Source organism: Pogoniulus pusillus, chromosome 17, assembly GCF_015220805.1.
Source record: "Pogoniulus pusillus isolate bPogPus1 chromosome 17, bPogPus1.pri, whole genome shotgun sequence".
NCBI classification, from domain to species: Eukaryota; Metazoa; Chordata; class Aves; order Piciformes; family Lybiidae; genus Pogoniulus; species Pogoniulus pusillus.
In genome coordinates, this window is record NC_087280.1 from 17,597,526 (window position 1) to 17,625,403 (window position 27,878).

The following is a 27,878-nucleotide window of genomic DNA, read 5'->3' on the forward strand; positions in this document are numbered from 1 at the left end:
CCCTGTGCCAGCTGCAGCCCCCAGCACTTCTCTTTCCTCCAGGCTTGTGGTTGGCACAGCACCTGGCTTGCCCTAGCCTGACCACAGCCTGTACAACATGGCCTCCTCCAGAGCAAAGCCTCAGTGTGCCAATCCTGGTGGCTCTTCTTTACTCCCGTATAGGACAAATGGCTCTTAAACAGGTGATATTTAAAAGAGGGGTTTTATTGCCAAATCTCAAAGCTCTTTACAAGCAGGAGACAAAGTGCTGCCCTTCCACAGGCAGCTGCAGCAGCTGCTTTACAGATAGTCACCCACATTTGCTTGCTTACAAACTCAACTTCCTTCCTGTCACAGGTGCATTAACCTGGTGGCGCAGCCTAAACCAGAGACTCACACCCCACTGCTCCATGAGCAGAGTGTTTCAGGCACGAGAAATAGACTTAGTCCATCCAGAAATTAGATGTAAATTTAAATGTAAGGTTAAAGAGAGACATGAGACATAAGAAAAAAAAAGGTGCTTGTTGGGAAGATGTACACTGAAGATGGGAGCTGCTGTACAAGGTCAGAGCAGATCAGGATCCTATCTCTGACTGTCTAGCACTGCCATTTCATAGAATCAACCAGGTTGGAAGAGACCTCCAAGCTTATCCAGCCCAACCTATCACCCAGCCCTGTCCAATCAACTAGACCATAGCACTAAGTGCCTCATCCAGTTTTTTCTTGAACATCTCCAGGGAATTTTCAGAGGAGTGTGCAAAAACACTCCAGAAGGCAGCTTCCAGCCTTAGGCAAGACCTGGCTCGTGACCAGAATGAGAAGAACAAGTGGGAAAACTGCAGAAGGAACATGATGCATTGTTTCCTGCAAAGTCCAGATGAATCAGGCTTCTGGCCAGGAGAGATATTTTGGGATGAACTGCCAACTCTATTAGAAAAAATAGTTGAAATCAAAGAGTCTCTATCATAGCATTTGCAGCAGTAGTTACTGAGTGCTACTGAGATTCCACTTAAGTTATACATATTTACAAGCTATAGTACAAATCTAGTAAGTTTGGTTAGTACAGCAAATAAAACAACTAGCTGTAGCTTATAAAATGATTTAACTTGCCCATTTCCTAACAGATACAGGGGGTTCTGTCTGTTAAGATTCCTCCTGGTGGGTATTCAGTAAAAGGTCAGGCAGTTATTCATTAGAATATTCAGTATAATATAAAAATTTACAGTAAATATAAGGTTTTGGCTGTATTTTCATCAGCACTTTGCCAGACAGGTCCCCACAGAACACACCACCACAAGAAAACACCTGCATGAGCAAAAGGATTTGTATATAAACTAGAGGACTGAGCTATCCCATATAAGCTGTTTACATTCTGCCTTTTCAGTTCCGGGCTTTGATTTGCTCACTTTGGTGTTTAGGACTGGCTTCAGCTTTGAGATAGAATAGAATAAAATAGAACCAGACAAGTTGGAAGAGACCTCCAAGCTCATCCAGTCCAACCTATCACCCAGCCCTATCCAATCTACCAGACCATGGCACTAAGATGAACATCTATCCAGAGTTTGTGTATATTCCTGGTAGTGTGAACTGGTTTGGGTGGGGTTTTTTGTTTTTCTTTTAACCCATCTAATTGATCCCTCTTTGTAGAACTGCATCTTGCATAAGCCTGCCTGCTCTCTGGAGCTGATCACACACAGGATGTCAGGGCTTGGAAGGGACCCAAAGAGAACATCAAATCCAACCCCCCTGCCAGAGCAGGACCATACAATCTAGCTCAGGTGACAGAGGAACACATCCAAACAGGCCTTGAAAGCCTCCAGAGAAGGAGACTCCACAGCCTCTCTGGGGAGCCTGTTCCAGTGTTCTGTGACCTCTACAGTAAAGAAGCTCCTGCCTGTGTTGAGGTGGAATCTCCTGTGCTGCAGCTTCCATCCATTGCTCCCTGTCCTATCCCAGCTGATGTCCCTCAGCTTCCAGTGCATGCCAGCTTCTGACAGCTCACATTCATACCACACAGTGTTCGGTAAACAAAAGTGCACATGCAGGAAAACACATTTAGCCAGCAGATAGGCACTGAATATTGTCTGTTACTAGCTCTTGTCCTAAGTATGCCTGCAAAGGTGACTAAGACCCATTGAATCACATTGAATTTACAGCAGCAAATGACAGACCCAGACTTTGCTCCAGCGAGTGGAGCCTGGGAGTGGGCTTAGGACTTGGGATTTTTTTTGTCTCAAAGCAAAAGTTTTTGGCACTTCAGCCCTGAGTGTTTGACTGTTGTAGACCCTTCCATGTGAGAGAATAAAAAGGGAATTCCCATGTGGCTGTCTTGACATGACAGACCACTGAAACCAAGGCTGCTTTAACCAAAAGAGGAAGAAGCATCAGTTTTAGCCACTACCTGTCTTGTTGGCTCTAAGTGGTGAAAAAGAGGGTATCTGGAATCCCAAACTTTTCTGTGCTCAGACCTGAAGTGCCTATTGCCTAGCCTATGAAGAGCCTCACATGAAGCTTTTCTGAACTGCTGCTGCTACAGGGAGCGTTTCCAGCCCACTGCAGCCTTGTGGAACATGGGAAATGATAAAGGAAAGACTGGAAGAAAAATAAATGGGTGAACCAAGAGGGGGGTGCTGACAAATGAGAGAAAAAAAGCTCAGGTATTGTGTCGCTTCTTAAAACCAGACTGGGAAGATCACCCTTTTCCATGCTTCCAAAGTCTGGCTTAAGCAAAGGAGAAGTCCTTTGGACTGTTAATATGATTCTTCTCAGAGCAACTGCAGGGAATGGGGGAGGGGACCCAGCTCAGCTATGGGGCCATACAGCAGTGGTACAAAGACAGGATTTTATCACAGTGATCATCACTGAGGACCATGTGAACTGTGGCTGCTTTCAGCAGGTGGGCAGAGAAGCTGTGGGAGTTGTGCTAGAGCCTTCTGCACTGCCACCCTGACACCCTTCTGTAGCAATGCATTTTGATTTTAAATGTACTTAACCCACCGAGACCAGCCCCAGAGTTGTGCATGCAAAATGACTTTCCCTGCATTTTCCTCCTTTCTACTCCAGTTACAGATGTCTGTGCCAAACTTGGGCTAGCCAGGACCCAGCAGGTAGAGATGTGTTAAATAGGACGAGCAATCTCATCCACTTGCTGCCTGCTGTGCATGCTCTTGTCAGTCGGCATCCCAAGACAACACAAAGAGTGAGCCTCCAGCTAAGGGAATCACATCCCTAAAGCTTCTTAATGACAACTCTTCTAGGAAGTTCCTGGGGACCTCCTGGACACAAGTTCTCCAGACACCTGGCTAATTGTTCCCAGTGATGGTAAGGGGATTCAGAGTTAGCAGAGAGGTATGGTCCTCAATAATCATCAACACATTGTGCTGCTAGAAGACACTCCTTCAAAGGCCAGGAATAACCTGCTCTTTGCCTCAGTCTCCCTATTAATGAAACAGGAACAATTAAAACTTGATTAGCAATGCTGCATCAAGACTTGTGTTTGCTTAAGCAGTGCTTAGCACACTTAAAACTTTGCAGGGTCAGACTCAGAAAGTGCCTGCATAGAGCTGTTCCAGAGCTGAGGACACTGTTTGTAGTCAAGAGTTGGCCAGTTTTGTTTGCCTCCATGTGAGGTCACTTTTTAACTGTGATTGTGGTTTTCTGAGTATCTTTAGAGAAGATTAAACCATTTATCTTTACATTCCTAGATGTCACTGGGCCAGGTGGTCTGGGAAACCTTGCCAGCAAGTGAACAAACGCTGACTACATTTATCCTAAGTGATTTAACTGAGAAGAGCAGATAGGTGCCAGTGGAATCTGGTCTCTGCTTGTTGTAAATACAGATAGACAGGGGCTTTTGCTAGAGTAACCATTCTGCTCCTTTCAAAAGCTGGCTTGCTTTGAGTACCAGTAATCTTTAAGGCCTGATCATGAAAAGGACTTTGGACAGAGTCCTCAGAGAACATTCACATTTTGAAACCCTTCAGTGTCTTGTAACCTTCTGCTGTGCTAAGAAAATCAGAACCATCCTGGTATGTACAGCATGAAGAAAGGGAGAAAGATGCTATCACTGAAAGCTCAGTTCTGTCCCAAGGGTGTGTGCCCATCCAAACACCACCTTTCAAACACTGGCCTAGCAATAGTACAAACCTGTACATGGCAAATGTTTAGCTTTGATTGTGAGGAAGAAGTATCTTTGAGGAGAACGTCAGGGAGCACTTCTCCTGTAAAGAGTCACTAGATCCTTTTGCTTTTCTTTCTGTTTCTGTGCTGCTTCTTTTTTCAGTTCTCCAAGACCTTTGATTTCTTGCAAAACCTGTGTGGCTTGCCGAAGCTGTTCTACTGCCTCGTTCAGCAATGTCTCTGCCATCACTGGGGGTCCGTTCCCCTCCTGGGCCTGCTCCAAGCCCTCACGTAAAACCTTCTGCAGCAGTTTTTCTGCCTTTTCCCTTTCGTTAGCCACTTTCTCCTCCATTTTAGATAAGCAGTGAGGGGAATCCTCGGGGAAACCTTGGCTTGGAAGCACTCTCTGCCTACTTTTGGGATCAGACAGTAGGTCTCCCAGAGAAGAACTGCGAAGTTTAAGAACTGAAGTGCTTTCTGCAGACACTTTCTTCTCAGTAGTTGCTTTTACACTCTCATGGCCACTTTCTGCAGCTAAGGAAGTCTCTGTCTCTTCTGTTGAAGTTTGCTGTTCCTCAGCAGTGGTTTCCCCATTTCCTTCTTCAGTTTCAACTGTTGGGGATGTGAACTCTGCTACCTCACTGGCTGCAATCCCATTCACTGGGGGCTTGGTGCTGCCAGACTCCAGGTCTTCACAGCCCCCAGCTTCCAGGTCACCATGGCTGGAGTTCATTGTGGCTAGCATTTTTTCTGACAGAACTTTAGGAGGAACAGGAGGCTTTGTAACATCTGCAGCATCAGTCTCAGCAAGGTTCTCTTCGCTACTCCCTCCTGATGATTTCAAGTCTTCTATAATTTTAGGCTCAGAGATTGGTTGGTCCCAAGCTACTTTTAGCTTGTCTGGCACACTCTTGGGAAGGGCAACTGGAGCTTTAGCTATGCCCTTGTTGCTAACCTCAATGAGGCTCTCTCTGTTGTCCTCACTTGGTGCTTGGGATTCTTCCACGTTCTCCTCTGGGCTTACATTGTCCTTTGATGTGACGCTTTCATTAAGCTTCTTATCTGGAGGCAGTGGAGGAGACAGAGGTTTTTTAAGTTCCTGGTCAGAAGCATTCTCTGCATCTTGGTTGTCTTTTGTGCCAGTGGGTTTTGCAGGTGGCATAGGTGGCTTTGGAGTTTCTTTCTGGGGTAGCATATTGTCACTTTCGCTGACAGTGGAATCAAAATGTGGCGGTCCATTGTCTACTATATCCAGATCTAGCCTCAGGATACCATCTGATGTAGACTTGGCAGCCTGAAATACAAGAGAGATTCTTTTCAAGTATCTGTCCCATCATCAATCCTATGCTTCATCCTTTAACTTAAAGTGCAAGGCCCTCACAAGCAGTTTGTCAAGCGGGGGCTCGCTGCTTCACGCACCCACACCATTTATACTGTTGAAACTGCAGTGGGAATCTGACTGCTAACAAAACTGGTGGTTTTGGGAGCAGCTTTTTCTATAGCTTAAGAGCAAGCTGTGGAGCTTGTGCTACTTCCAGAGAGCATTGCCCTGTAGTACCCTCTATCAGCAGTACCCAGCTCTTCCAGCTCTACCAGCATTAATCTGATAGGTGAAGCCAAATGTGATCAGATACTCTAAAATTTAATGAGCTATCATAATTACAAGTTCCAAACACTTCACCCAACAAAGAAGAAAGTTGGGGCAAGTCAGATCCATTGGAGGCATTGGGTGAAGCACTTCCATCCCCTGCATAGCCCTGCTTTTTCCCAGACCAACACGTTCTCACACAATGAGCATTTTGCTGCTGAGTTCTTTTCTGCCTGCTAGTGCAGCAGCTTGCACAGGAGTGTCAAAGCCAATAACCATAAGCAGTCAGGAATTCACACAGAAGCACAGAAGTTCTTTTACTGCTTCCTTTGAGAAGAAAACCCAAAGCCTGTTCGACACTAACCTTATTACATGCTTTTCCTGATGGTGCTCAGGGGTCAGTTCAGACATATTTTAATTCTTTATCCTGTGGTAGCTGGATCCCTTTGTCCTCTTCATTTCCAACATATCTACCCAAAGCACACTGCTTTCTCCACTGTCACAGTTTTACTTGAACATACAAACCAAGTTGACCTTTAGATCACTTGGCCATGGATACTATTGTAAAAGCCATTGCCTTTGCTTGCTTCCTCCAACCCAGTGTCATCCCTGTCTTACTGGGGCCAAGCCTCAGCTGGCTAAACCTCCTCCAGACCACAGGCTGTGTGCAAATTGCTCTAGCAGGGGGTGTTTCCTAAAAAGGGTGGACTTAGCAAAGACATTGCAGCGTGTAAACTCAGCGGCCCAGAGGGAGAAAAGTGGTGGCAGTTCCTGTGTGAGGGAACCCAAAACCACACAAAGGCCTAGTTGCAGCCAGGGCCAGGGTTTAGTTAAAGTCTCTCTGCTTTTCCAGCCCATCAGAAAGATAAAGGCAAGCTGCATCCTGGCAGCTTGGCCCTAACCTATCCTCACCTGTCCTGCTCTGACACTGAAAATCATCCTTTGTCCCATTTCCTTCGTAGCAGCACAGCCAGCAGCCGCAAGACACATCTCTCTGCAGGTTCCATCCTCTCCCTTTCCCCTCACTCCTGCTTCAGAATTTGTAAGTTAGTTTTCCCTGAATTTGGCTGAAGGCAAGAAGCCTTATGGATTATTAATGTTGGAGGTAGCTTGTAAAAACAGCGAGCTGAGTAGGGAAGAGAGATCTTTTTAGTGCCTGGGGAAGGGCTTCCTACCTTACCAACCCCATATTAGGCAACAGAGAGTCCACACTTCATTGCTGTGGTGACTTCTGTCGTGTTTCTTCCTGTGGTTTTCTGGAGGAGTGGTGGCTGGGTATTTATGATTCATTCCTATGCATTTCTCTAGAGGAGACACTCTGCCTCCATTTCTATGCAAAGCAAAAAGTCTTGGGGCATGTCATTTTCTGCATGAGGCTTGTTCGAATGCTGTGCAGACACAAAGTCAGAACCTTGGAAGCCTGATGGGAGATCAGACGATGAGGATGATCAGAGGGCTGGAGCACCTCTCCTATGAGGACAGACTGAAAGAGTTGGGGCTGTTCAGGCTGCAGAAGAGGAGGCTCCCAGGTGACCTTATTGTGGCCTTTCAGTATCTGAAGGGGGCCTACAAAAAAGCTGGGGAGGGACTTTTTAGGCTATCAGGGAGTGCCAGGACTGGGGGGAATGGAGCAAAGCTGGAGGTGGGTAGGTTCAGACTGGATGTGAGGAGGAAGTTGTTCAGCATGAGAGTGGTGAGAGCCTGGAATGGGTTGCCCAGGGAGGTGTTTGAGGCCAGACTGGATGAGGCTGTGTGCAGCCTGATCTAGGGTAGGGTGTCCCTGCCCATGGCAGGAGGGTTGGAACTGGCTGATCCTTGTGGTCTCTTCCAACTCTAACTGATTCTATGATTCTATGAGAATGATAAAACACCTTCCTTGGTTGAGATGAATGCTCTGCTAAAATATCAATCTGTCTGTGGAAAGCTTTTCATAAATCATAGGAATCAAAGGAAACTTTTTCATAGGCATCAAATATTAGGAAGAACTTCTCCCATGGAAATGAACTCCAGGTTTATTTCGTGGTGGGATTTCTTTCTTTTATTTATGGAAAATCAGTTAAGAGCAGGCAGGTTAGTCCATAAAACTGGCTGGGAGAATAATGTATTCTGTTTCAGACCTAAGGAAGGGTTTGTAAGCTTGCAAGCTTGTCTGCTTTTTCCTGTTAGCTCAATGCAATAAAAAATACAGCTTCTCCCCACAGACTGTGCTGTTCATCCACCTTTAGACCACTGTGGCTACAAAATCATCACCTCTTAGAAAACAAATATAGGAGCGTTGGTCTCTTCTGATCAAAGTGAAACTAGAAGGGCTCTCACCAGACAGTGAAGCAGCTCATGAGTTATGGAAAGCTAAATATGTCCTAACATGCTGCAGCAGCTAGAGATATGTGGGAACCTGGAGCTTCGTTAGAGAGGTGCTGCTGCAGTTCTCCCCAGAGCAAGCAGTTGCCCTTGCCAGCTCTCTCTGGGCTCTCTGTACCTGGGTTTTGCCCTGGTACCTAAGTGGAAGGAGCAGCTCTTGGTGCTGCTGGCTGGGGAGATGGATCACCCCAGAGTGGGTGCCCTTACCTCTTTTAAGTGACTTCTCGTGGGCGGCCTGCGCCCGTGGGCCACTTTCACTCTGTCCCGAGTTACATGGTCCAGGGAAAGGCTCTCATCAACTTTCACCTTTAAGAGGGAAAAAAGAGGAGGGAAATAAAACAGGAAGAGATTGATGGATTTCTCAAGATACGTGTCTAAAGTTCTCACTGTCACACGTGAAGGAGTGCAGCAGCATTTGGGTGAATATTTCATCACTAATCTTAATCTCAGACCCTAGTCCCAGCCTGCCTGCAAAGCCCTGCATGTACACAGTGGATATTTGGGGTATCTGTCCTATACAGAGCCCTGTTTACCTCAGACACTCCAAAGCAAAGCAGCTAGCCTTCAGAGGATTGTGATGGCTACCCTCCCCTCTACCTAAGGGGCAGGAAAGGGACAACACAAGGCAGCTTTGTTGCCCTTGCTGCAGCCCAGGCTTGGACCAGTTCCTGCCTGTGGCAGAGCACAGTGCTGACATTGCTGCTGCCATCTTAGAGGTGAAAACTCATTAATAACCCTGACCTGACTGTGAACTGTACCAGCAGCACTCGGGTACAGACCTTCCCTTCTACAGCTCTAATGACTGCAGGATGCTGAAGAGGTGTGAGCAGTGACCTGGATTAATTGCAACTCTAGCTGGATTAACAAATTTATTTCCTGGAATCAGATGAGAACTCTATTGCTTCCCACATGTGGGGAGGGAGGTCCCAGCATCCTGGCAGGTGCTGATAGCTTTCTCCACCCACTCACATTATGATGGCTGAGGGCTGGAGTTTGCTCCATGCAGAGGGACAGTATCAATGACCAGGGATGCTGGAATATCAGTGTGTCTTTGGTTTGCCAGCCTTCGTACAAAGGAAAGGTGGTGAGGGTGAAATAAGGATTTTGAGGGGGAAATGAGTCCCGATCCCTGTCTGATATGGCAGAGTGGGTTTAGAGCTCTTTTAGTAGAGAACAGCTAATCCAAGCCATCTGAGGGCTTGACCTGTGCCTAGTGTGTGTGGAAACACTTTAAATCTGAGGTTTGATCCTTGCTGGAATGAATGAGAATTAGAGGCTGGCTCCCTCTGAGATCCTGGATCCTTCTAAGGTGGATAACCCCAGGCCAGAGTGCTTGGAGGTGATCTGAGATCCCACCTGGCTATGCTGCCAGGGGGGTGAGCAGACTCACTAGCCATGTGCTGTGCCCATGCAGGCAGCTCCAAGCCGGCATGGGGTCCCTCCAGCAAAGGCTGAGCAGCATTGCTTTGCATGACATTGTATCTCCCACCCACTGAGACATGAGGGCACACCTGGCTGATAAGTTCTCTGCTGCTGGGTTTTGTCCTCCCAGGCTGCTGCTGGTCCCAGCTGGTCCTTTTAATTCCATGTGCTGCTTCCCACTTGGTCCAGGAGCCCAGGGAACCACTACATTCAGCAAAACCCTGACACAAGTGCCATTTTCTTAGGCAAAACCCCCACATGTTCCTGCTTTTGCCCTCTGTTGAATAGAAACATAGCCCAAGCCCTCAGTTTGCATCTCTAGCACTGTAACTGCAGCACTTCACCCTTCTCTCAAAACTTATTTTGGTTTCCTTTGCTAAACAGATCTCACTGACTGCTTCGTCCCTTTGTTACTCTGCCTGCTTCTTCTTGTGTCATTCCCATGATGGTGGCTTTATGCACTTCCCTCTGGTTACTGAAAGGACTGCAGAAGAGATGCTGCTCCTTTGGTTTAGATCAGGGCTGATTTACAAGCTCACAGGGAGCAGGGCAAGGTTAGTCAAGCTCTGTGGTGTGCAGTTTTCATCATTCCCTCTGCTCAGCAGGATGGGAGGAGGATTTAGGAGTGCAGATGTGCTGGAGCCAAGCAGGCAGGTTTGGCAAGGCCGTGGAATAACTTGGACAGGGGCACCACCAGACTTGGACAGGGGCACTCTGTGCTGGGTTAAGAACTGGCTGGAGGGCTGGGCACAGAGAGTGGTGGTGAATGGTGCCACATCCAGTTGGCAGCTGTCAGTAGTGGTGTGCCCCAGGGATCAGTGCTGGGCCCAATCCTGTTTAATGTCTTCATTGATGATTTGGATGAGGGGATTGAGTCTACCATCAGTAGGTTTGCAGATGACACCAAGTTGGGAGCATGTGTTGACCTGTTACAGGGCAGGAGGGCTCTGCAGAGGGACCTGGACAGGCTGGGTAGATGGGCACAGTCCAACGCCACAAGTTTTAACAAGGCCAAGTGCCAGGTTCCATACTTTGGCCACAACAACCCTATGCAGTGATACAGGCTGGGGACACAGTGGCTGGAGAGCAGCCAGGCAGAGAGGGACCTGAGGATACTGGTTGACAGCTGAACATGAGCCAGCAGTGTGCCCAGGTGGCCAAGAAGGCCAATGGCATCCTGGCTTGTATCAGGAATTGTGTGGCAAACAGGACCAGGGAGGTCATTCTGCCCTTGTACTCAGCACTGGTCAGGCCACACCTTGAGCACTGTGTCCAGTTCTGGGCCCCTCAATTTAAGAAAGATGTTAAGGTGCTTGAATGTGTCCAGAGAAGGACACCAAGGCTGCTGAGGGGGCTGGAGCACAGCCCTACAAGGAGCAGCTGAGGGAGCTGCCTGGAGAAAAGGAGGCTCAGGGGAGACCTCATTGCTGTCTACAACTGCCTGAAAGGAGGTTGTAGCCAGGTGGGGGTTGGTCTCTTCTCCGAGGCACCCACTGACAGAACAAGAGGACACAGCCTCAAACTGCACCAGGGCAGGTTTAGGCTGGATGTTAAGAAATTTGTCACAGCAAGAGTGATTTGCATTGTAATGGGCTGCCCAGGGAGGTGGTGGAGTCACCATCCCTGGAGGTGTTTAAAAGGAGGCTGGATGAGGCACTTAGTGCCATGGTTTAGTTAATTAGAAGGGTTAGGTGATAGGTTGGACTCGATGATGCTAGAGGTCTTTTCCAACCTGGTTAATTCTGTGACTCTCTCCAGACTGCAGGCAGAATAGCTGGTGGACTGAGTAATTTCTTCCAGTCTTGAAGACTGGGCTATGCTCTAACCAAATACCTCCATTTCCAGACTGCTTGGCGCTGAGGATCCTGGCAGTCTGGGGAAGCCAAGTTCCTCAAGCTGCAGCCCCACCTCTCCACAACTCAGGCTGCAGCTGCTTCCCTGCACCATCCATTTTCACTGGGAGCGAGGAACTCTGATCCCAAACCCACATCATCTCCCACTGACTTTGGTGAGCTCTTGTGTTCCATGGGCCTCCTAATGAGACATTAGCTTTTAGCAGCACCATGTGTCTAACACATCATCTACTCAACCTGCTGCCCCTGTCTCCCTGCATTTAACCCCAGCCAGGAGGGAAGGAAAAGTAGCACGATTCAGGATGCAAAGGGCTCTCTATACGTTCTGCCTTCTTGAGCTGGGAACTGAAGTGGCTAAAATCTCTCAGCCTATGGGGATGCAACCTGGTTTGCCTTGAATGCCATCTTTCCTTCAACCATGGCTAGCATGCAAGGAAGACAGGGAGCATGAGGGCTCAGGCAAGTCCTGCTTTTAGCTACAAAAGCAGAGGATAAGAACTGACACAGAAATGCAGGACTTTGGAAACTGTTTCTCTTACCTCATCAAATATTTTATTTTTGCCTCTATTGATCCCTTCATTAAGAGCTTTTATCCATGATTCCTTTTCTTCCAAAGTTGAAGCTTGAAATTTGATGTCATGAACCTGCAAAAGCAGAGAGACAATTTTGTTTTAGCATTCCTTGTCAGGACCAGTGAGATAACTCTCTGCTCTCTATGTGTCACTTCAGCTTCTATATAAGATCCAGTTGCAGCCTGTGTTTAAACTACAGATTCCTTTGTGCTTTGGCAAGGACTTCACTTCACAGCTCCCACAAATAGGATTTTGTTATGCTGTACAGCTTGTTGCTGTGGTTTTATTTTTGCCACTAGTACCTAAAGTGGTATGAAAGTAAAAGTTTCTTCCTTCTGCAAAACCCTCAGAATAGCTCTCTGAGCAGCAGTGAGTTGTACTGCCAATGGTCACACAGTGTAGAGAGAGTCAAACTAAAAGCCCAAACCATTTTCTGCTGGTTCTGATGCAGGAAAGTACTTCATCTCCAGCTTCCCCTGTGGCTAAGCAATGGGAAGGCTGCGTGCAGCAAGCTCTGCCTGCTTCCCTGTTCCTGTGGCTCTGCAGAACAGAACTGAAATGGTAATTTGGGGCTCTGACCTTGGCTGCACCGACCCCAACTCAGCTGACCATGGACGTGATGGAACATAAGGGCAATGTCACTGAAGAAAATAACCATCTTCTATTTGCAAATAAAGAAACACAGCAGTGAGTGCTACAGATATACACTCTCTGGGCTTTGAACAACTCTTCTAAGAATGGAAGAGTTGGGCAGAGAAGAAGGGGATGGCAAGAAGCACCAGGCACAGAGAAGGAAGGAGCAGTGATTGATGGTACGGTCTGTCCTCAGCAGGCTCTCCCTTTCCTCCAGGGCTGTGCTCAGTGCTTTGAATCTCTTCTTGGTCACAGCAGGAGTAACAGGCAGGCTGTTGTTTACTTCACTGCTGTGTTCTCTGAGCACCTCACCAGTATTATGTAGCTTTGCCCCAAAGTACACTTCAGGTGACAGAAACATCAGCTTCACATTACAGGTGGCTCTGCAGCAGACCAGCCTGGATCCAAATAGCTTCGTGTGGAGCTAATCTGCACTGCAGAGGCACAGAGAAGCACTCTTCTGCTGAGAAGCACCATCAAAGTTGCAAAATCAAGCACTTAAACACTAGACAGTCCTAAAGTTGCTGGGCATGTTCCTCCTAACACAATCCCTAATGACAGGTAGGGGTTCTTACCAAGCTACCCCATCATGTGTTTTATCACTGATTGCACTCTGCTCCAGCCCTGAGAACAGAATCCCTGCTTCCTCTGACAATCTTCTCTTTGCTCCTTATCACTACAGTATCTAAAGGCTTCAAAAAATCACTTTTCAGAGCATCTGAAATTATCCACCACATGGGGAAGTGAGCTCCAGAGAGGCTCATTCAAAACACATTCTAATGCAGGCTCCTTTGGAAGAGTTTTTCTGGGTATTTAATATCCTAAAGGTATTCTGCACCTTCCCACTGCCTTCAAAAGCAGTTGTAGCCTCAGCCTTTCTGTAAGAGCAGCCCCACACTCTGAAATCATAGCAGTGTCTGTAGAAAACAAGGACTGTGTAAGATGAGGGTGACAAAGCTAATGGTAACTGACAGCCAAATGCTGGTAGCAGCCCCCTGGATTGTTTATGGCACAACAAAGCAGCAACTGTTTCGGGTCTCAGCAGCTTCTGAAGGTACCATCAGAAATTCTGCAGAGATTAAGTTTGATGTCTTTACACCCACTCCTGCTGTTTAGTTAGAAACCAACTGCCCTTCCTTCCTGCATTTATTCCTTGCTTCATTGCCATGTTTTTACCTCTGTGCATCACGACAGCCAAGTCCAGACCCTCACAACCAGTGTGGCAAGCAGAGAGTTAAGTAGCAATTTGGGGGAAGATTATTTATTCAATTAGTTTGCACATAAGGTGACAGGACCACATGTCCTCCTGAGAGCTCAGAGGAGAGGTTAGGGCCTGAACCACAGCCCTCTGGAGAAAGAGCCCTTTGTCTGGGGCGCAGAAGGGCCATGCTGACCAGGGAACCTAGGGGAAGGCAAAGCTCCAAAAGAGAGTGACAGCCAGATTTTGAGGCCAAGCAGGCCTGGGTTTGTGTGCTTAAAAACTTTTTTCTGTTTGGAAACGATTTTACCCCAAAGCTTTGTGATTAGAAAAGCTTATGAGAAAGCTCTACTTGTGAGCAGCTGAGCTGCTGCACTGCCTGGCAAAGACCTGGCAGCCTGCACCAGGGTTTAGAAATCTCTGTACTTGTTGTTCAAGGGGAGGATTCCTGCCTCACTTCAAGCTTCCTCTTCTAATGCCACTTTCTGTGCCTCATTCTTGACAAAAGCCTCCAGAAACTGAGACTGTGACTAAGTGCTGGTGTCAGCAACCCTGCGGCAGGGCAGAGTGAAGCCTCAGGGGGCTGGTTCATCATTCATGAGAAGCTGAGATGTCCCTCTGGCACACAACCCTCTGCTGCACAGTGCAGTGCTGACCAGCCACCACTGCCACCAAACACAGTCCCAACAGCTAGTGAGGGAAAGGGACTTCACAGAATCACAGAATGTTAGGGGCTGGAAGGGAGCTCAAAATCCTGCAGAGCAGGATCACCTATGCCTGATCACACAAGATTACATCCAGACAGATCCTGAATATCTCCAGAGAGGGAGACTCCACAACCCCCCCGGGCAGCCTGTTCCAGTGTTCTGTCATCCTCACAGTGGGACTTGTGAGAAGACGCTCCTAAGGTGACAGCAGAAGGAGCCCTCCAGTTCCTGAAAGGTTGGGAGACAGTGAGCAAGCAGAACACTGTGTGGAATCCTGCTCCCTGCTTGCACAAGTCCCTGTGGCTGTGATCCAGAGGGCCAGCTTTGAGGCTCACAGCAGGTTCCTTCCAGAAGGCCCAGTTATTTTTGAAAGCTTTGTCTCCCTTTTAGAATAATATGCTCAGATAAGAAAGAAAAGCCAGGCTGCTGACACTTGGGATGCTGCCAGACAGAGTCTCTTTGTTGTCTTGCCGTCCCTCGTCTGTCTGCATCCATCTGTGGATCACATCCTGGGCCAGAGCACTGGAGACTAACCCAAAGAGAGATGGATGCTCTCTATAAAGCATCTATGAAGATGGCTGAGGAGAAGAGGCAGGAGGAGCTGGAAGAGTTGGTGTCAGTCCTGCCTGCCACTGGAGACTAAAGTAGTCTGAGACTCCCAGGTTGTCAACAAACAAGAAAAACAATTATTTTTGTGTCTTGAGCATTCACAGATCTCAGAGGATGCACCTGAAGACGAATACTCCCCACAAAACATCCAACAGCAATTGAAGGCAGGGAGTCAGCCGCATCAAAATAAAAGGGCAGCAGGCAGAGTGATGCATTTGCCCTCCTTCTTGCTAAGCCAGCTGAGACTGAGTCACGCCACAAACAGCAGGCTGGTGTGCCAGGAAAAGCTGTCACGGCTAAACCCAACGCGATAGTGACCATTGTAAGGCATGAATACAGACTAGGCAATTTACTGCCCGTTAGCTCGGAGCGCAGCACCGGCAGCCAGCTCCTGCTGAATCACTGCCTGGATGTCGTGCGACAAGAGGCTCACACACGGGTCAGCAGCCGTGGCAGCAGCGAGCACAGCCTCCCCGAGTGCTCCACGTCTTCGCAGGGACATCAGTCTCTTCAAGCAGTGACAGTCTTACGGCTGTGCTGACCCTGCTTTCCAGGAAAGAGAAGTGCTCCGGGGGTCAGGCTGCTGTACCTGCTCTGAATGATTTAACAGACGAGCTTTGGAGAAGACTCGAGCTGCAGTTTTAAGACCTTTCTCCAATACTAGCTCTTTGCCAAGGAATTCTGCTAGATGCTGCTGAGCTGCAGCAGAGGGGAGCGACGGAATCCTGTGCTTGCTCCTCAGCTCCTTCAGTGCAAAGCCTGCTGTTGGCTTCCATTCAGCAGGGCTGGGCTAAACCGGACTGAACTGCTTGTGAACTGATCCAGGCAAACCTGCTTTAGCAGGGGGGTTGGAGGAGACACAGAATCACAGAATTATATAAAGGTTTGGGTTGGAAGGGACCTTAAAGACCATCTAGTTCAAGCCCTTCTGCCATGGGCAGTGACACCTTCCACTAGACCAGGTTGCTCAAGGCCCTGTCCATCTCCACCTTGAATGCTTCCAGGCAGGGCATATCCACAGCTACCCTGGGCAACCTGCTCCAGTGACTCACCACTCTCACTGGAAAGAATTTCTATTCAATACTCAGTCTAAGTCTCCCATCTTCCAGCTTAAAGCTATTCCCCCTCATCCTATCACCACATGCCCTTGTAAAAAGTCCCTTCCTGGGCATTTTGTAGGCCCCTTCAGGTCCTGGAAGGCTGCAATAAGCCCTCCCTGAAGTCTTTTCTTCTCCAGGCTGAGAAGAGAAGGCTCCAGACATCTGAACAACTGCACAGGTCCCTTCCAACCCCCACTATTCTGTGATTCTGTTCTGGTTTAGGTGTGGGAATGTGTTCCCTTCTGTGATTTTTGGCACAGAGTGGTCACCTCCAGCAGAAACCAGAGCAGAGCTGGGTCAGTAACATTTAAAACTACCAAGAGTGCACCAGAGTCTGTCTGCCAGACGTGAGGTCATTTCCTGTCTTCTTCTACATGACTTTGTGAGGTTAGATCATGGAGGGAAAAGTGGAAGCCAAGGGGCTGTCAGCTGGGGGATTCTTGTGGTTTCCTGCAATTGAACCAAGAGCTACCTCATCCCTGGCAATAACACAGCATCTCTGCCAAACTGGCAGACCCCAGGAGCAGACTACTCCATGCACAGAGCAAATATGCTTCACTGGAATCTACTGCACTTTTCAGGCTGAGCTCCTGGTGAAAGCAGCTGCAGGTACCTCCAAAGTCAATGAAGGGAAACATAAGCAATGGAAGTTTCCACCTCTGGCTGCAGGTGCAGAGTTTGTGCTAGGAAGGAATGTGTGGGGAACTGTAGGACCTGCTCTTAGACTCTTTCCCTTACTACCACCCTCTTTCTCCTCATTCTTAGTGCTTCTCTGCAGCTGAAGGCTGAATATCAGACTTGTCCCAAGCATCACTTGCACTGCTTTTTGCATCCCAAGTACATTTTACAGTCTCCAGGCCAAGGCTGCTGCCTTTTCTTAAAAGCTCAGCTCTCCACATCCAACAGTCTTCATTTAATTTGTGTGGGCAGAATGAAGCATTAGAGAATTCTAAACAGAAAGGGTCTTTGCACACTTCCAGCAGCATTTTGTCTCAGCTCCATGCCAGTGCAGGCATGTGACATGCTGATATTGTCACAGCTTAACAAAAACATCATCCTTGGTAACGGGTCAAGCAGAATCTGGGGCACATGCACTGAAGGCCAGTGCTTAGCAAACCAGCTTATTTATTTGGGTGCAACTCTAGCTGCAGAGTAATGTTAATTGGCTGCTTCAAGTCCTCTTCAAGTCCATTCCATCCATGATTTAAACTGGAATTCCCCTACATCTCAACTGGCCTCCCTGTTTTCAACAGGGAAATTCCCGTTAGTCTACTGAAACAGAAATGGCTTTTCCCAGCTCGTCCCTAAGTCCCACAAACTTTCTGCATTCCTTGGCATTGTGCTCAGGACAGGGGGCAAAAAAAAAAAAAGAGAAAAGTCCAAGCAAGATCTGGCAGAGCTTGGCAAGGCAGCTCAAAGGGTGATTTTAAACTGTGGATGGCAGCAAGCTTCCCAAATGGGAAATGTTTAACTGATATATATCGCCATAGCTGCGATTTCAAAACAGAAGAAGGACAGTTGTGTACACTGGCCTCCTAATTGAAGCCTGCTCTAACATCTGCCAAAGTATGTTGTGTGTCAACACCCTCACCAGATTCCCAGCCAAAAGGAGGGCGGGAGGGGAGCCACAAACAGGGAACTTTTCATCTGAAAAAGCCTTTCCTTTCACCAAAAGAGCCTTACAAAAAGTAGCCTCTATCCAGGTCTCCCTTTAATCGGTGGCATGAAAAAATGGGGAGCTGTAAACTTGCCAACGTGCCAGAAGGATGGAGCTACCCTTTTGGGGCACAGTCTGGGCAAAGCATTTTCCTAGCAAGAAATGCAAGTATTAGGCAAAGGTCTCACCCCCCAGGTTGATTCATGCAGCAGTGCAGAGACGCATACAGCTATCACACTTGCAAATAATCATATTGCCTGCTGTGCTGCCCATCTCTGAGGACATGGGCTTTTATTTGCCTCCTGGGAATAGGTGTACCCTTGTAGTTTCTGAGCCACTCTCCAGAAAACACACCAACCTTCCAGGGTTTGCTGCTTTTCATCTATCTAAACCTGATACTACTGAATAATCACATTCCAAAAGGCACTTAGTGCCATGGTCTAGTTGATTAGATAGGGCTGGGTGATAGGTTGGACTGGATGATCTTAGAGGTTGATTCTATGAGTCTATGAAAACAAACACCAAAGCTGCACCAGACTACTGCTCTGTGATCTGGTGAGCAGTAGCTCACCAGCCCATGGTGCAAATTTCCAGGTTACCATCACTTTGGTGTTTAATCCAGGCTGGATGAGGCTGTGACCAGCCTGATCTAGGGTAGGGTGTCCCTGCTCATGGCAGGGGGGGTGGAGCTAAATGATCCTTGTGTTCCCTTCCAACCCTGACTGATTCTATGATGATTCTATGATCTCACTTTGCTCCCCAATACAGACTGCCTGCTTGCAAAATTAACATCATTCACCTTTTCCTTCTACCCCTACCCTGGTCCATGTGTTTTGAGCAGGACAGTCTTTGCCTTGTTGTTCTGGATGAAGTTTAGCACAAAGATGCTTACCCCTCAGTTGAGGTCTTGTTATACCAATAAACACTAAGTGATTGGAGTGAAAGAATAAGCAACAGTGACAACAGGGACTAAACAATCTCCAGCTATTTAAACAACATGGAGATAGGGGAATGCAGGCAAATTGATATTTTTGCCTGTTCATGGTCCTACAAAATTCAATGTGTTTTGTTCCTCAGAACCTCTCAGATTTGCATGGAGTAGTAAGATCTCTTAGGTTAAAGTGTGATGCCTCAAAGCAACAACAGAACATCCTAGTCCATAGAGATGCTAAAAGAGAGAGCATGAAGGCAGGAAATAATAATAATAACTTTTGAAGATGTGTAGTGGTGATACACCTAAGGAGGAAGTAAGGCAAGTCAGTGCTCAGATGGAGGTTCAGCTTCTGTGCAACAACAGGCTGATGGTTAGGTTCTGAGTCTAACCAGATGCTGAGCTGGGAGATGTAAAGTTTTGTAAATTCTGAAGAAATGATCTTTTCTCCTAAGAACTGCTTGGCTGCAAATAACTCTGCACTGAGGTATCTCAAATCGAGAGGTCTAACTCCAGGGCTGTCTCAGTAGATGGAATGGGGTCACTGATTTCACTAGGGCATGGGCAAAGTTGCAGCATCTACAGCTGGGACAGTGACACTTCCTCACATGAGGGGAAACCATTTGGTCATTCCCCACTGCTCAGGAAGTACTGGAAGAAAGAAATTACAAGGTAGGAAAAATATCAAGAGGAAAAAGCTGAGCTGCAGGAAGAGTCTTTCCCCACGACAAGAAGAAAGTCTACAGGACGGTAGTGTTCCTTCTTACAAGCTACAGACCATTTCAGAGAGGTGCTCCAAGCTCTGTCTCTGGAACCATTCCAGGTCAGGTTGTTTGGGGCTCTAAGCAACCTGCTCTAGCTGCAGATGTCCCTGATGGCTGCAGGGAGGGTTGGACCAGATGAGCTTTAAGGGCCCCTTCCTACCCAAGGTTAGGAAGGGATTCACAGCTGTAGGTCATTTCTCCCAGCTGTCACAGAGCTACATATCAGAGCTCTGCTCTGGGTGCAGCTGCCTGGGAGCTCGTTTTGGAGTCAGAGGACTTGAGGGTGATGAGAAAGGCAATCCTACCTTCTTACCCGGGGAGCGGATTAAAATGAAACGGTTTTTCCTTCTCAGTAGCGCACGCAGCTCCTGGCACTTGTCATAACTCTCCAGTTCCACTGTTTCTATGCATTTCTGTTCATCCTGCAGAGAGGGAATGAGGCATTATTATGAACAGGAGGCAGTGAGATCAATCATATACCATCATACTCTGCATGTCTTCCCTCTGCATCTGTCTGAAAGCTCTTCTGCCTTAAAAACAACCTGCATGCAGACAGCAACCCCTCATAAATCAGGCTGGCATCTCACTAAGAAAACACCCTAGCCTTTAAGCTACAGGCTGATTTGTGGCTAGTGGTCCACAGTGGCTGAGCAAATAACATGTTGTGGACAGTAAGACCAGCTTCTGCCACCTCTCTTGGCCTCAGCCAGGGATCTGCAGCCAGAAGCAGCAGTACCTCCTCCCACAGTGAACATGGGAGAAGTTATTCTACTTTTCCACAGGGAAAACGGCACAAGCACTGTGATGGGACTGACTGACACAAACCATCCTTGGAGGAGACTGGAAAGCTGTGTAGGTGTGGTGCTGAGGCAGGTGTTTGAAACAGGCAGAGATGTGCTGAGGGACATGGTTTAGCACCAGACTTGGTAGAGTTAGAGAGTGGTTGGACTCCATGATCTTAAAGGTCTTTCCAACTGAAATGAGTCTACAATTCTATAGTTCAAGCAGCCCCCAGGAAGGCCAAGGCAAGTGGAGATAAGAGCCTCAGCAAGGTCAGTGGGAGCCTCGTATGTCTGGGACATGCTTCTCTTGAGCCACGCTCTGAGCTGTCAGAATGCTGAGGATGGGAATACAGCCCCATGCAGCCAGCAAAGCTGTCAGGGCCAGCATCTTGGTGGGGAGCATTTATCTCTGGTGTATCTCCGCCGAGGACTGCTGGCCGCAATCTTGGCTCGCTTCTCCCAGCAACATAACTAAAATTCCACACATGGTGCGTGGCTCAGTTCAGCTGTGGAGCACCATCCCTAATAGGAATCGCAGCGTATGGCTGGGCAGATAATATTCCTCATGTCTCAGGAGACCAAAAGAGACCAAAGCTGCATTTTGCTAAGCATTACACAAATAAGCAGTGAGAATCACAGGGCAGTTCTCGGTGGCAAAGCGCTGCAGTCAGCATGCCTCATGAACCTCTCTATTACCATCCTAAATTAAAACCACTGGCCATGACCATCCCCAGCCCAGGCTCGGCTCCCCAGGCAGCTCCTCGTGTCCCTCCGAGTTTGCATTTAGCAACTTCTGTAGTGGAGAAAGGGAGGGGAGGGTGGGATGAGGAAACATGTCACAGCCAGGAAGCTGCTGCGTGGCCAGAGGCAGGGAATGGAGAGTTCAGAGGGAAGTGGGCTGCAGGGAATTTCCTCCCTTTACCACTTGACATTTAAATTGCTGTGCAGAGCTTGGTCTGAGTTTAGGGTGGTTTTTTTTCCTAACCTTCCTATCTGGGGAAGGGGGCCTGGCCAGTGCTGGTAGACAGCAAATTCTGAGCCACTGAGGGATGTCTGGATCTAATTTAGGCTTATTATTTTAATGACATTACTGTTTATTTCATTTAACACTGAGTAAGTGAATGTGACCAGAGAACTGGGAAAGTAAAGAGTAGGAGGAGGACATTAATCCTGCTTGAACCTAAAACCCAGCAGATAAAATCCTGCTGACGTTCCTGAGCCCTCTGAAGGCAGAAGGCTCCTGCCGCAATCCTGGTATCGCAATGTCACTGTGAAAGGACAGGGATGGAAATAATAACCCCACAGTGGCCAATGAATGAGAGAGAAGGGTGAGGTCAGGAATACATGCCTCAGGGATGGGTGATCTCATCCTGGCCTTTGGTGGACGACCGCCCACATCACAGCCCTGCTGCACGCCCGGTACGGTTACCAGCTCCGACTGGGCTCAGGACGTAGGCGGCTTGGCAGCGCTCTGACCAGAGACCAGCATGAGGACTCCTGCCCACCCTCCCGCTCCTGACAGCTGCTGTGTCCCCAGGAGAGCCCTCCTTGCATGTCACCTTCCCTGTCCATGCTATCTTTTCCTCTTGAAGAGGAACCTTCCCTTTGATCCTGTGTGAGTCTCCACTTCCTAAGAGCAATGGAGTGCCAAGCTGGGGGACAAGAAGGACTTGGCATGGTGGAGAACTGTGGTTTTGTATGGCATTGCCTCTTGCCTTCCAGTTGCCCCTGCCCTCCCTGGGGAGGCTTTGGGAACTCTGGCCTAACCAGGGAAGAAGGTCAGCAAGCTCGAGGACATGCAAGACACTGGCTCCTAGGGACACTGGCTGGACTGTGCAAGCTATGGCTCACTCAGAGACCTGAGCTTCTCCAGTAGGTTATCCTCTTCAGAGAAGGTGGAGAATAAAGCAACTGGAGAAACAAGGAAACTCCATGTCTCCTTTTACAGTGAAGGAAAAGTATCTGAGTTCAGGGAGACGCAGAATGGGGCTTCTGTTTCTGTTTTACCCTTGGCACTAGCCATCCCCTCTCTGTGAGCCTACCTGGGTCACTAAGAGATCCTTTTATGTTTGCCCTGCACCGCTGAGATAAAAACTGAAAGACCCAAGCCTGCCACAGGTCTCCAGGTCTCTTCAGCCTCCTGAGACCTGAAGGATACTCAGCAGCACGCAGAGACAAGGTCACTTCCAGAGTCCTCCTCTGGCTCTCAGACGCTTTCTGGACAAGCTCCTGCTGTGTTTGGTCTCTAGTGTCCTGAAGAAGTTAAAGCAATCCTTTTACACTGTCCTGAGACACAAAAGCTAAGTCACTCACTCAGTGGTCATACCTCCCTGCAGTCCACAGCCAGCCAGTATGTCCCATGGTGCTGCCCTTGAGTAAGTCAGGGAATCTCCTCCAGGCCTCTTTTCTCTCTTCCCCTATGCATTTTAGGCCTTGTTTTTTAAATTGCTTTTTGTCCTTGGTGTAAGGGACAATCAATAAGACACTTAAAAACCTGGTACTGACACCCCTGCATCGATGATTTAATGCAGAAAACCAATTCCATTAGCTACTTGTGGAACAGACACTGTGACTTCAACATGTGTGTGTCTGTAAGCTTGTCCCTTGCAAAGAAACCAGGCCACCTCGAGACATTAATGCATGTGCTTAACCACAGCATCACACCTGCCAAACAATTCCCTTTTCAAAAGTTGATAAAAAGGGCAAAAATGACCCTGATTTATACAAAGATATAATTTCTTCACTGACACACGGTCGTGGACTCTGACCCTCCGTTCAGTGTACAACATCTAGCCTGCCTGAAATCATAATTTACTTCTCCATCTGAGGATCTCAAAGTGTTTCAATAAATCACTTCGCCAGGGACAAAAAGCAGATGTTAACTGCACGACTCTTAAATGCTGAGTGGATCCTCTGGTCTCTACAAGACTCTTTGCCTAGGAGGGTTTTTTTTATCCCTGTCAAATAATACACTTTAAAATACCACCCAGAAAACAACAAAAAAAACTTTAACTACTAACTGCACTGTTTAGGGGAAAAAATAGCAACCCAAGACTGATGTTCTCCAGCCCATGGCATGATAATATTGATCTGTGTAGTCTGGACAGGATTGCCTGTTCTGCAGATGCTCTCTGTAATTTTGCAAGGCTTAATTTTTATTCTGGCAAGAACGTGCAGACACAAGAAACTCTGTTGGAAAAGAACCTTCTTGGTTCTTGGCCTGCACACAACCTGCCTTCCCTCGAGATTTCTGAGTAGTTCCTCAGGATCTAAGCACCCCCCAGAGCTGTACAAATTTGCATCCCTGCCTGCTCTCCTGACATTTGGGTCTGTAATATCATACAAACATTAGAGTCTTCGTTTACACGAGGGTACAGATGTAGGGTGCTGTAGATGAAGGCACAGCAGACAACAAGAAATCCATCTCCCTTCATTTCACCTCCACTGAAAGAAACCTGAAGCCAGCTGGGATGATTTCCTCCCTCCCCTACTCCCCAGTCTGCTCCAGGTAATACAATAGCCATTTGCAATTTGCCTTTAGGAGGTAGCTCTGCTTTAAATCCAACCAAAAAGCCTGACTAACAGATGCAATATGGGAAACACACTCCCAGGGCAGGTCAGGAACACATTCCAGGAGATTGCAGCTGATGAGGATAAATACAGTATTTGTGTTCTGCTCAGATGCACTTCCCAGTGACACGTTATTGCCTGCATCTTGTGTTGGCCATCCCCTCTGCTCTTGGTTTGCCCACACAGAGCTCAGCTACAAGTGCAGCCAGGCTCATGTGATTGCATAAAAGCAATCTTAGCACCTCTTGGTGAAGGGCTTCAACACATCAGTGACTGACGAAAACAAAACCCATCCAAGTCGCTAGCTCAGTTCCCGGCAATCTGATGGGCTGAGACCAGCTGAAATAGTCTCTAAACCTGCCTTCCCACATTTAACCCATGTAGGTCTGACTTAAGATAGAAACAGAAAGATGCTTGCATTTCTGTTGCCTGAGGATTTATCTCCTTTCTTCTTCAGCAAGCACTGAACAATCCCTCTGGGATGATCTGGGATGCTGTGTCAGTCTGCAAGGTCACACAACGCCAGGCAGGTATGTGGAGAAGGTCCAGTGGGGAAAAACTGCAGCTGGAGCTGCAGAAATAAAAGCTACCATAGCACACAGCACCACAGACTCTCCTTTGACATCGGCCCTTATCATCTCAAAAAGTCTGTTCCCCAGTTGTAAGATGGAAACAGCCACACTGCCCTAACTTGTGCTAAAGGAAGATAAATACAGCCATAAAAATGAAGGGCCTCAGTTCTGTGCCAACAGGACCCCTCCTGAGTGCAGAAAATTGCCATTTCCTTTAGTTCCCCTGTAGTAAGTCTGCACAATCACATGCTACCCTATTGTGCTACCAGATAATTTTGCAGCAATTTCCTCTCCTAAGACATTTGACTTCACTGTAAGCCAGTTTAATAGCCTATAGATATTACCATGATCCCTTATTTACAATAATGGGACCTTGTAGCTACTGTAGCTTACAGATGCAATTTATTACAGGATGTTACCATGATCCGCAGGCTACCAGAAAACATTATGTCTGGCTGTTAACAAATGCCATTTTCCTTCTTGAGATAATAAAATAACCCTTTAAATGATTGGGATTTTTCCTTCTTTGGAACATCTGTGAAAATGAATCTTAGGTTAAAAGCCTCCTTTTTTCCCTCATGGTAAGGAGAGCCTCCATGTATCTTGCTTATAAAGGCATGCTCCCTAAAAAAAAACCTAGGTCACAAACCCTATGAGGAGAGGCTGAGGGAGCTGGGGTTGTTTAGCCTGAAGAAGAGGAGGCTCAGGGGTGACCTCATTGCTGTCTACAACTACCTGAAGGGAGGTTGTAGCCAGGTGGGGGGTGGCCTCTGCTCCCAGGCAACCAGCAACAGAACAAGGGGACACAGTCTCAAGTCGTGCCGGGGTAGGTATAAGCTGGATGTTAGGAGGAAGTTCTTCACAGAGAGAGTGATTGGCATTGGAATGGGCTGCCCAGGGAGGTGGTGGAGGCACCGTCCCTGGGGGTCTTCAAGAAAAGACTGGATGAGGCACTCAGTGCCATGGTCTGGTTGATTGGCTAGGGCTGGGTGCTAGGTTGGACTGGATGATCTTGGAGGTCTCTTCCAACCTGGTTGATTCTATGATTCTATGATTCTATGTTTATAGATTTTGAATCTGCAAGTTCCTGAAGCTTCATCTGGAGTCAACAGGTGTCCTGGACACCAGGAAGTGATCTGCAGAGGGTCAAGTTTTTTGCAGGACCAGGCTGTATCTCCCCAGGTAACATAAAACCCCACTCTGCTTTCCCTTCCTTTGCAAGATGCTCGTCACCTGATGCTGACTCCTCATTATTCTTGCACTCTTCATGACTTAGCAGAACTAAGAACAAATACCTCTGGAAAGCTTTGGGATTTGGGAAGAGCAGGAGGGTTCAGCTTGTGGGAGGAGCCAATACCCTTTAAGCTAAACTATTCATAACAAATCAGCTTTATTGGGCAATAGCGTGTCTTTAAAAAAAGGGAACCAAGCTCAGTGCCAGTCCTGCTGCTTCTGAAACTATCACAGCACTGCAGCTGCTGAGGCATTTCCCCATTCTTCTTCCCTTGACACACTGCACAGAGGCTTTACACCATTTTGGTTTTAGGTTATCCTGACGCCCACAAATGAGCCAGACCCCTTGTGTCAGACACCACATGGGCATGTGGTCCTTGTGCAGACCAGGCAGTGAGAAATGCTCCTCCATGCTGATGCACACACAAACTTCTAGCCATCATAAACCAGCAGGGCTTAGACTTAGCCTACCTCCAATCTCAAACCTCTCTGGGTTGTAGCTTGCACTCTGCACTGTAATTTCCAACTTTGGGGGCAAACTCTGCTCCTGCAGAAGCCACTTCCAGCTCAGGAACCAAGGGCCTGACTCAGGAAAGACTACACCCCGTCAGGACAAGCCCTGCACTCTTCATTCTTCTCACATGAAGATGCAGGACAGATTTGGCTTGGATCTTATTTCTCATTTGACTGGAAACAGCTCCAAATGAGGCCATGAACTTAAGGCATGCAAATCATCTAGGGAAGTCCAGGACAAGGCTCCCAGGGGTCCTTTGCTCAGTACTGGCTGGAGTAAAGGGGAAAAATGAGCCAAATCCAGACTGTGTCTCTGCTTAAGGGGGACAGCAGGCCCTCACAATCTCCCCTTGCATCCATCAGTGGCTGAATGAAACCCTGAAGAGTCTGGCTAGCAACAATTTGAGCTGCTTGAGGGGTGCCAAACAGCTGCAGGGCTGCCTGCCCTTCCCTCAAGTGGCAGGTGGGGAGTCAGCCTGCAACAATCCACTTGTATCCTTCCGAGGCCAAAACCGCACGGCGTACATCCTGCTTCCGCCCAAAGCCTTGCTCCCCTCGCCTGCTCACAGGATGTCCTGCCCCCAGCTTCTTTTTTGCTTCACAGCAGTGCTGCTGTCAAAATATTTACTGGCTAAAATATTTATGATACATTATATACTCTAAAATGCAGCTGCTGTCTCTGCTTTATAGCACTTACTCTTCCTGGAGATAACTGGAGAAACTCTTTTGAAAGGAACAAGCTAGAGGGAAGAGTGAAAAGCACAGGAGTGTGTGTCACCAGGGGTCTGCCCCTCACCCGAGGCTGTTAGCTGTGCCCATACCTCATCTTCATAGACCACGAGCTGTGTTTTCCGTAGCTGGATGTAGCGATCCTTCCACAATCCCAGGAGCCCTCCACTGCTTTTCTTAATCCAGCCATATTTCTCTGCAGGTGGAGCAGACTTGGGTTTCTCTGACACCTCCTCCTTTGTATCCTGCAAGGACAGAATGGAGGAGGAATCACATCAAAAGCACTTTCCATTCCATGTAATGAAGATCATCAGAAAGTCACAGTATCACAGTATCACAGTATCACCAAGGTTGGAAGAGACCTCACAGATCATCTAGTCCAACCCTTTACCACAGTGCCCAAGGCTAGACCATGGCACCAAGTGCCACAGTCTGCCCAGAGAAGACCTCAGTGCCCTCCACACGTGGTTCCTCCCCACCACATCACAAGGGAAAAGACTGGCATCTTCCAGAGGAAAACTCAACCAGCTCTCACAGGACAGGGGAGAGGGGAAGCATCCTGGATGCCCCTGGGAACACCACTGGGATGGCAGCAGGTCCATTTTGCTCCTCTGCTTCCCTCTCCCTAAAGGTACTCCTTGCTCACTTGTGCACCAAGTGTTCCTTGAAAACCAGCACCCTTCTTTCTGTTTGCTCCTCCAGCTCTCTGATGAATCCCAGTGGGATGGATCCTGTTGGCATCAGTAGCAGCACTCATAATTTGGCCCATGAGCACTTCCGTAAGCTTCTGCTCTAGGTCTCTATGTTTGGTCACCACCTCCAAAGCAAATCACACAGACAAATCCATGCTACAAGGGCCCCAGGACTCTATCACATTTCCACTGAAAAGTTTCCAGTAGGCTCCTGCATGGTTTGTAGGCAGAGGGCAGGATCAGCAGAGAAGGTAGCACTAAGAGGACTTTGATCCTGCCTTAAGCTGTTTGTTA

General features: G+C 47.9%; 1 protein-coding gene across 2 annotated transcripts in view; it reads right to left on the reverse strand.

Moving 5' to 3' along the window:
- Window positions 1–27,878, reverse strand: part of PLEKHO2 (pleckstrin homology domain containing O2) — a 35,011-nt gene that overhangs the window by 1,517 nt on the left and 5,616 nt on the right. The window contains exons 2-6 of one of the 2 annotated variants that reach the window (XR_010305414.1): window positions 26,985–27,137; window positions 19,799–19,915; window positions 11,862–11,966; window positions 8,255–8,353; window positions 4,126–5,392 (exon numbers count right to left, since the gene is read on the reverse strand). Coding sequence is in view for 1 of the 2 variants with exons in the window: in XM_064157980.1 (XP_064014050.1) it covers window positions 4,184–5,392; window positions 8,255–8,353; window positions 11,862–11,966; window positions 19,799–19,915; window positions 26,985–27,137 (1,683 nt within the window). In the remaining variant the exon portion in view is untranslated. Of the gene's footprint in view, window positions 1–186; window positions 5,393–8,254; window positions 8,354–11,861; window positions 11,967–19,798; window positions 19,916–26,984; window positions 27,138–27,878 lie in introns of those variants that run through there. The other variant, XM_064157980.1, reaches the window with a different exon arrangement.